Source organism: Solanum dulcamara, chromosome 1 (genome assembly GCF_947179165.1).
Source record: "Solanum dulcamara chromosome 1, daSolDulc1.2, whole genome shotgun sequence".
Classification (NCBI taxonomy): Eukaryota; Viridiplantae; Streptophyta; class Magnoliopsida; order Solanales; family Solanaceae; genus Solanum; species Solanum dulcamara.
This window is the reverse complement of record NC_077237.1, coordinates 19,107,902-19,118,047: the sequence shown is the minus strand read 5'-3', so window position 1 is coordinate 19,118,047 and position 10,146 is coordinate 19,107,902. Positions and strand designations below refer to the sequence as shown.

At 34.3% G+C, this 10,146-nt stretch overlaps 1 protein-coding gene across 1 annotated transcript; it reads right to left on the bottom strand.

The window, feature by feature from the left end:
* Nucleotides 1-2,489: 2,489 nt before the first annotated feature.
* Nucleotides 2,490-3,394, bottom strand: LOC129892087 (uncharacterized). Its single transcript, XM_055967634.1, has 3 exons — nucleotides 3,118-3,394; nucleotides 2,832-2,998; nucleotides 2,490-2,693 (listed from the first exon to the last, which is right to left on the bottom strand). The coding sequence occupies exons 1-3, from the start codon at nucleotides 3,392-3,394 to the stop codon at nucleotides 2,490-2,492; spliced, it is 648 nt and encodes a 215-aa protein (XP_055823609.1).
* Nucleotides 3,395-10,146: the final 6,752 nt, after the last annotated feature.

Sequence of the window (10,146 nt, the reverse complement as noted above, 5' to 3'; positions counted from 1 at the left end):
CCTCAGCCTGTGCATATATTAAATTCCCTTCGTAATCTCTCAAATAAAAACCATAGGCACTCCTCCCTGAATTACCTCTAGAAGCACCATCTGTGTTGCAAGCACACCACCCAAGTGGAGGAAAATTCCATCTAACTTGTGTTACCTTCACTCTTGCCTTGCCTCCCTCAAAATTTGAATCAGATCCATCCATCCAGCAGGAATATTTCTAATAGAGGTATTCCTCCATAGTACTAGTCTTTAAATAGAGATTAAGACTAGATAAATAACTGAACTATTAACCTTTTTATGCCCATCTTTTATACCATTTCTTTTTTTCCAAAGTTCTCAGCTTATAATTGATGGCACTGTAGCATATATCTATTTCAATCTACCAGTTACTGGTGCCTTCCACTAGTTCACAATTAATTGTTGCAGCTGCACACTTTCCATGCTTATTTCTACAGCAATGCAGAAAAAGGACCATGTCCTTTTAGCTGTATCTGATGTTAGAAACAAATGGTGCATAGTTTCCTCTCTAGGACTTATACAACACCAACACTTAGACACTAAATTAATATTCATCTTCTTTAACACATCATCAGTAGAAATTTTATATTTCCAGCATCTCCACAGAAAAAAGAGATTTTAAAAGGCAACTCCTTTATCCACATGAACCTGTAACTGTCAAGTTGTGGTTCCCTTAACCTAATAAAATCCCAAGTTGATTTAATAGTAAATTCTTTACTTGTGTCTAGTATCCACCATGGTCTATCAAAATTTCTTTCTTCCTTGGGTGTGGTTACATTCTCTATTATATGATCAACAATGTCTTTAGAGAGTACTTCCATAAATTTTCCCCTGTTCCACCTCCCCTGTACTACCATTTCTTTGACATTCTGAATTCTTTCATCATAAGTATTTCCTGGATTTACATAGTATAAATCTCTCAATCCAATCTAATTGTCAAACTAGAACTGTGAATCCCTTTTCCTAACTTGCCACCAAATTTGATGTTCTATTAAGTACCTGGCTTCTAACATTCTTTTCCAGGTCGGTGACCCCTGTTTCCATTGTACCATTATAGAATGATCCTTTCTATAATATTTTTTGGTCATATAAGCACTCCACAAGATAGGTTTTGTCATGAAATTCTACCAGAGTTTACAAAAAAGTGGCAAAGACACATCATGAAATGATCTAACACCTATGCCCCCCTTTGTAGTTGGAACACACAAATTATTCCAAGCCACCCAGTGTCTACTCTTTCTCTCAATAGTATTGCTCCAAAAAAATTAAGCAAACATCTTGTGAATTTACCTAATGATCCCATTAGGAGGGTTAACAGTTGATAACATGTGTATTGGCATGCTTTGAAGCACATGTTTAATAAGAATTGCCCTTCCTCCAAAAGATAACATATTACCCTTCCATCCTTGTAATATATTCATGATTTAAGGATCAAAGAATTAAAGAATTCCTTCTTCCTCCTACAATGCTAAATAGGGCAGCCTAGATAGATAAAAGGAAATTCTTTTCTATTAGTTCCAGTTACAATCTCAATTGTGATACTAATATCCCCTAGGACTTTATTATGCATATAAACAACACTTTTGTCCATATTAATCTTTTGACCAGAAGTCTGCTCATAATTCCTCAAAATCCCCATTATTTTTTGTAAAGATACCACATCTGCTGAAGTAAAGATGATCATGTCATTAGCATAGGCAAGATGATTTACTTTTGAACTCCATTTAGGCATGCCAAAACCCTTAAACTAAACATTCCGATGAAGTGCATTTAAACTTCTAGATAAGACCTCTCCTGCTAGTATAAATAACGTAGGGGAAAGAGGGCCCCCTTGCTTTACTCCTCTGATAGACTGGAAGAAATCTTGTTGTTTCCTATTTACCAACACAGAGTACCAGTTATTGCTAACAATCATATAGACCATGTCTATAATCTTCTCTGAGAATCGCATCTACCTAAGTACCTTAGTTAAAAACCACCAAGATATCCTATCATAGGCTTTTGCCATATCCATCTTTATTATAACATTTGCATCCTTTGTTCTTAGCCTTACATCAGAAAAAATTTCTTGAGTCAATATTATATTCTCCACAATACTTCTATCTTTAAAAAATCCAACTTGATTGAGTGATATAATATTAGATAGTTTGGAAACCAATCTCTCATGAATCAGTCTAGAAAGATTTTTGTTCACAAAGTTGCTCAAATTAATTGATCTCATATCAGAGAAGGTGTTAACATATCTTTCTTTGGTAATAAGACCAAATTTTTATGATTAACAAACCTGGGCAGTTCTGCACCACAAAAGAAATCCTTCATCATATTGGTAACATCCTCTCCAATGATTTTCCAGCAAGCTTGATAAAAGTGAAACCATCAGGTCCTCCTGTACTTTTACTATTTAGTTGAAAAACCAATGCCTTCATATCTTCTTTAGTTGGTTCTACTTCAAAACACAAATTATCTTCCTCAAAAACCATTTAGGGTAAATGATTTAGAATTTCAAAATCTTTTGGATCTTCTTCTTTTATAAGCTGAGCAGTGTAAAATCTGATGGCTTCAGCAATTATTTTCCCTTCTTCTTTTATCCAGTTCTTATCTTCTCCTTGAATTCTTCTTATCTGCATCCTTTTCCTTCTCCCCTGGACATGAGCATGAAAAAATTTTGTATTTCTATCCCCATCCTGAAACCATTGCATTCCAGCTCTCTATTTCCAAAAATCTTCCTCTAGATGTAAATATCTATTTAATTCTGCCTACACTTTATGTAATTACTGTCTGTTTTTAGGAGTTAGAAAATTCTGAAATTGATTTTGCTTCACCTTAATAATCTCTTCAAGAACTTCAATTTCTTGAAATATATTCCCAAAAATTGCTTTACTCCATTGTGCCAAAGCTGCTTTCATTTTTTTCAGTTTATGATGAAAAAGTATGAATGGGTTTGCCAGAAAATTAGTTGTCCAATTTTGTCTAATCACCTCTATAAAACCTTCATGATTTACCCAAAAGTTCAAAAACTTAAAAGGTTTTTTATGCTTCTATTGTCTCCTGTGTAGGAAATTAACATAGGAGCATGATCTGGCCCACTCCTGATCAGATGTTTGATACCCATACTAAAGTACTTTGCTTGTAATAGCTGATTACCTAAACATCTATCCAATCTCTTAAAAATACAATCATCACCATTTAGTCCATTCCACCAAGTAAATTTGCTGCCACTAAACCCTAAATCTGATATTCCACAGTTCTTGATGCAACCTCTGAAATCCTGAATTTCATTGATAGTTACTGAAAGGCCTCCAAATTTCTCATCTTCTAAAGTTATTGCATTAAAATCACCCCCAATCATCCATTGAATATCAACTGAAGTAGATAAATCCTCCATAGAGTCCCACAACTCCAATCTTTCAGTTTGAGTACACTTTACATACACTAGTGATACTAGCATATCCTCTTGACTTCCTCTAACCCTTAATTTAATGGTTAAATATTACTGATGATCTATCATTATGTAATAGTCAAAAATATCCTCCACAAAAGCCCCAAATCTTACCAGATATGTTAGCTATTGCATGCTCCATTCCCAGTCTTCTTCTATATTCCTCTATCTTGTTTGAATCTTGAAAAAGTTCCATTAATCCTATAAAACTAAAATGGTGTCTTTGATTTAGTTTTATCAACCTTCTAAAAGATTCCATGGTATTAACAAGCCTAATATTCCATATAAGAGCATTCATCATGGTTTATTAAGTTTATTAATCTGCCGTCTAGTATGAACTCCACTCCCAGGTGGAACAGTCTCTCTTGATATCTTTTTTTTCTTTTCCTCCTCCTTTTTAAAGATATTTTGGTGAAATATCTCCTGCTCTAATAGCTGCCTCCAAATTATGCTCTAAAGTATGATCATCGAGATCTTTGCTACCCCCTTAAATATTTAGTTTTGATTTTGTTGATATGCCTTGTTCATGTTGTACCATATTAAGTTCATGATTTTCCTTCTCTTGTATTGCTCTTTCTATATTTCTCTGAGTGATTGCCTCATTTTCCATGTTATTTGTACTACTATTCTCTGCTTGTTGATCTTCTTTTTGTCTCTCCACATCCCACCAACTATGATTTTCTTGTGATGCCAAATCTTTACTTTGACTATGAATCTCCCTTCCCTGCACTATTTGATTTAGATCTAGAGTCTAAAATTTCATCATGTTCTCTTGTGCATCAGATAATAGTTGTTCCACTCTGTTTGTGACTGTTGTCTTGCTGCTGTTCACACTGGATTGATTTATACTCTTGTTTTTCTACTCATCCTTCTGCCCTTGATGACTTGATATTGCATTTTTTGTTTGAATACTTTTTCCTGATGTTTGCATTTGAGATTCATCAAGTAAGATACTCTCTACATAATCATTTACTATGTGTTGATCCCTTGATGATCGTATGTGATTGTTTGTGTTCTGCTCATCCCCAGATTTAATGCTATCCCCTTGTGGTTTTTCCGTATCATGTGCATTATTGTCTGTGTCCTTTACTTGACTTTTATGAGTATAGAAGCTCTTCTCAATTCATGTTTTGGTATCTTCTTGTGGCACATGTTCTTTATTCACCCTATCATGATTGTTTGAGACCTCTTCCAGTACTGCAAATGCATTGGTAGTTGCCATGATTCCCTCCTTATTCTTTTGTATTAGACTCACTTCTTCAATTATAACCCATGATTTATCCTTTTTGTATTTGCTCCTTCTTTGCATCCATTCTTGTTTACCATTATTGTACCATCCTCTTCTCCCTTGAATGCCTCTTTATTTTGTATTTTTGTGGCACTAACGTCTGCATTTTCCTTCCAGACTTCTTCTCTGCCATGTTTTGCTAGTTCAGGATTAAGTACTCTACAGTCCTTCTCCTCATGACCTTGGACTCTGCAATGTTTGCAATACTTTGGTAAGTAATCATAATTGATTCTTACTCATTTTGATTTGAGTATTCCTGATTTATCCTCTTCAGCAATGTTTATCCTCTTTGATAATGTTGCTAATAAATCAATCTCAACTTTGATTTTTGCGCAGCTTGGCCTTGTTTTGTTTGCTGTGGCCAGATCTACTGTTAGTGGTTTTCCAATTGCAGTTGTGATAGAAAACACAGCCTCTTTAGCAAAGAAATTTAGAGGCAGTTCAGGGAAGATTATCCAAGCTACAACCCTTGAAGTCTCTTCCTTTGGATTGAACCATGGATTCCATATGAAAGATCTCATTTGGCAATATCTATCATGCACTTTTAGGTAGTATACAGGGTAGACATCATTTTAACTTAGTGTTCTAGAAAATTTAATCGGATTAGAATATGTCTTTTATCAAGCAATCCTATGATTGACACTCCTTTAATTCCACATTGTATTGGAATTACCTTCCTTAGTTCTTTAATATCAATATTGTCGTATGAAAACTTACCTATCACTGGATATTGTAATTTCTCCTTCTCTATCATCTACTGTATCTCTTCGGATTTTCAAGCAATGAATGGTTCCCCATTGATGTAAGAAATTTGCTTTGGTGGAATTTCAACAGTAGGTATATCCATAATTGCGGGCTTGAACAAATTGGCATAGGTTTGGTTCTGAGTATTGGTGTTTGTATTTTCAGTATGTAATAATGTAGGTTATTTAATTGGCGTGTTGGTTGTATTCTGGATTACCGATGGAGGTCGTCCCCCGGTTGATTCGGCCATTCCGGCCAGTGGCGGCTAGGGTTTATGGTTATTTTCCGAGAAACTAATTTGAAAGTTGAATTTCGATCAAGTGTTCTCTTTGGTTGTGTGTTCACAAACTTTTATCTATACGACTTCACCTTGTATGTTTGTTTCAAAACAACTTGAAACTGATAAATTAGGACATTCTTTTGTATGAGTCATTTGGTACAACGGTAACTATCCTTTGGAACAATTTGGTATGATAATAGTACTATCTTTTGTAATGATGCATATGTATGTATTATAATTCTTTTAAAACAAAAACAAAAATATGAATGCATATGAGATAATTTGCAAATAGTGAGGATATGAATAAAAAATAGTTTAACGGAGGACAAGATTATACAATATATTTAGAATACTACACGAGCAAAATTGAACCTAATTTCCTATTCTTATATACATATTTTAACATTTTTAGTCATTGACAAGATATTACGACAAAAAGTTGATCATAAATAACACAAATTTTGTTCTCATTTATTCAGAAGATAAGAATCTATCACTAGATCATAATTTTGGTAGGTCAATTAACTTTTCTCTCTCTTAGTAGTGCAAGAATATATATAATTAAATTAACATATTACCACAATCTAGAATCATTTATTTTTTCTGTTCTTAGTCCTATATGTATTTCGTAACTTACAAAATAGATCCTTTTCATATCTATTTTTCAAGACATGAAGTTTTCCCTCATATATACTATTCAAAAATGTTATTGGGTCGGTTTCACCCATAAATGGTATTGGATAGCCCATAAGCCCATTAAATATTCCTCCATGTTGAACCTAGCTTATATAAACACCATTATAATTAACATAGATTTAATCCATCATATGGAGACGACTAGAATCACATATAAGATTTATCTTTGCATAAGAAGATATATCTAGTTTGTGGACAAAGGGAATCCAGGACATTTTGTGAGAATTTTCAATGTCAGATGACACGATTGGTGGTTGTTGTAGACCTGTAGACCTGCTTCCGATTAGGAAAAAAATAGTAAGTCTCTTATATTAATATAAGTGAAATACTACATGTACCGTTGAAAGTTGCAGTATTATCTCATATTAATCTTCGCTTTTTCTTTGATTTATATGTTTTTCTCGAAAGCTCCCCTTTTATTTCATTGATTTCTCAATTAATAGTTAGATCTTCTAATTCTTTAAATGATAATTGTTTCATTGGATACTCAGTGCACCATATGCCTAGAAATGATTTTCAATAACACTGGAAGGTCCATCACAAATCACTGTGGCCATCTTTTCATTAGGGTATGTAACATAGATTAGATTTACATAAACATCTATTCGTGTGTATGTGTGTTAGTCCCTATATACTCTTTGTCAAATACATTTCATCATGTGGAGAAAATAAACTAAAGTTCTTTGATAGTATTTTAGCGCACACTAAGAATAGTTTCATCTACTTTATATAGTTAGCCTATTATATTGTGGTGGGACATATATAACTATATTGTTACTTGGATTATCTTATATGTTTGAAGGAAGATTAGAATAACCCATAAAGGAAATTACAGGGTGATATTTTGGAGCATAATATACAAAATGAAGAAGTAACAGAGTTTACCGTAGATTTGATTCAAGGTAAACTGAATTAATACTTCTTCTTTCCGCATATTATACTCTAAAAAGTCACTATCTGTTTTCCGCCATAATTCTCTCTCAAGTATATAATATCATCTAAGTAGCAATATTATTATGAATCCCAATTCCAATTAACGAGTCTAATGTAGGTATTTTCATGGTATTAGTCTATCTTCGCCATTATCATTCCACTACTGTTATGAATGATAATGTACATCTATGTCATATAAATTGAAATGAACAACTATTCATTACTTTCGTTGTTCCAATTTATATGACACTATTTTCTTATAGTATGTTCCTCACAGAATGCCATCACATCTCTATAATTGAAAACAATTTGACTTTAAACTTGCCAATTCATATAACGTTATTACTTTATATAGTTAACTTTTTATGTTGTGATGAAGCAGATTGACCTATGACCCTCGTTGCCATGACCCAAAACCACGGGTTATGATGTGACCTACTACAACTACCACTAGGTAAGCCTACCCATAGCCCAGAATGGGAGTAACGGGCTTAGGGAAGAGAAGTACCAACATTAAGGGATAAACAGTTAAGTAAAGACATATAAGCGGAAAGAACAAGGCATATATATAGACACACACACATACATACCTACAATGAATGAGAACAAAATTTGCAAATGATCCATCACAAAACTTGGTAGGCATCAGTATAGAATTACTACAAAAGATCGAGTATAGGACTACACATATACAAATAAACGATCGTCTTAAAATACAAAAGACTTGTCAAATATACAGAAGGATGTGAATCAACTACAGACAACAGCAAGATCATCTTCAATCTCTAGCTATTAATTGCAGTGCACAAGGATCATCGCAGTCGCTAGAACTCAGGTCTGCATAACGGAAAAGAAATGTAGTATAGCATGAGTATCAAAACTACGAGTACTTAGTAGGCATTATAAGCCGACCAAACTTGAGATTGTAAAAGCATACATAATAAAGTGTAAGAAAGATGAAATAAAAACTAAGTCAGTTAAAAAGTAACAACAATCGTAAAATGAACCATAAGTGGTGTAAGGAGAAATTAAGGTCAATTCTAAGTAATCTAAGCTATCTCAAACCTAGATGGACATAATAAGCCCAAAAGGTGCAATCAAAAGATAAAATAGAAGAGATAAACCCGACCTAATCCCCATAATCCCAACGAGTACACACAAGAGCTAATACAAAAGGAGGACAACATCAGGAATAATCAAGGACACCAATCATGAACTCAAGTAAGGACTATCTAGAATCTGACATCAGAATAGTCGTGAAGAAGGTATAGCTCATCCTAGATTCTTACATTAGCGTTGCCACAATGAAGGCCAGTCTCCTTAAGAATCTTACATTGGAGGGGTCGGTCATTCCTAGAATCTATTATTGAGAAAACAACACAAACCTAGCTTCTTTTGGAATCTTACATCAGAGATAACCAGTCCTTTCCAAGAGATTACATCAAAAAGCAACTGAAAAGGCTAAGCAACTCTTGGAATTTACATTGGAATAGGTAGCCTATTATTGAATCTTACATCGGAATAAACACTGAGAACGTACATTATCTCAAAATATCACATCGGAACATCTATTCCCTTTCAGAATATGACATTAGAAGGCCACCACACAAGAGCCAATCCTTTATGGAATTTTACATCGGGTGGGTCCAAACACACAAATGTAGGAGCAAATGTCTAAAATAAGACTATCATCGAATAACCCACAAATAGAAAATACCGCTATAAAGAAAGGTTTGCCAAGGGTCTATGTCCAACCTAAAGGGTCACATCTAACCCATATGGATCTATATGAGCCACCATGACTAAAATCTAAGGAATACACTTGACTAACCTAGGTTGAGGCCTTAACTAAGCAACAACTAGGAAATGCCACTCATAAATAGATCGGGAGATCAACATGAATAATAAAGGCATGAAGAAGCAATATTATTCTAATCCCAAAATAAAACAAAATAAGGCTAATGAAGCAAAAGGATATCAATAGGAATCATGCCTGCTAACCCAACCTAGAAACTAGCAATTCATCATATTAAAACAATCAACGAGCAAAGTCTAAGATCAATATGTTATAACCTACCTCAAAGCCTAACACACTCACTCTGAATTCACTAGAATGAGGCTTTTCCTTTTGATCAGCCTTCGAATGATGCCACGCTATGAAATTAGTGATCGATATGTATGAGTGAATCGATACCTATATTGCAATATGAAAGATCAAGGGCCCCTAGGACCTATGAGTGGGAATCATGAATTGATACCTCTATTAGGTCTACACCATCTCAAGAAACTTGTGCCCTAAAAATGGGCACAATCCAAGCATGATCTAAGCTCAAAACAACCTAAAATCAAACATGCTAAGAACATGCAATATAAGAATTGAAAGAAGGGAATTCGATGGAAATTTACAAGATAAATGTTATATAAACACCCCCTTTAACATCCCCAAGAAATTCACAAGCAATTCTTAACAATGCACAATGATATCTTTGTAACACCCCTAAAACATTTTCCTAAGATTCGGGCCTTCTCTGTATATGTATGGGGCCCATCACAATTAATTCGAAGTATATGATTGAGTTAAGATGAGTCCCTAAGAAATTTAAGAGCGTTGGAGGTGATGTGGGGTCATTGAGGACCCCTAGGATCGAGCTAAGTCCAAAAGATCCGTCGTGGCTAAGTTTATGACGAGTTCATGTAAGGGTCAACTTTTAATGACCTTATTTTTTGAAAGACATCAATCTGGGTGGACCACGGCCT

Bases quoted from the DNA above. Each gene is read 5' to 3' on its own strand.
- LOC129892087 (XM_055967634.1), bottom strand. From the start codon at position 3,394: ATGGAGGATTTATCTACTTCAGTTGATATTCAATGGATGATTGGGGGT. The intron at 2,999-3,117 runs GTATCAAACATC...TAAATCATGAAG, and splicing joins AGCAAAGTACTTTAGTATGG to GTTTTATAGAGGTGATTAGA. The intron at 2,694-2,831 runs GTGAAGCAAAAT...CAATGGTTTCAG, and splicing joins TTCTTGAAGAGATTATTAAG to GATGGGGATAGAAATACAAA.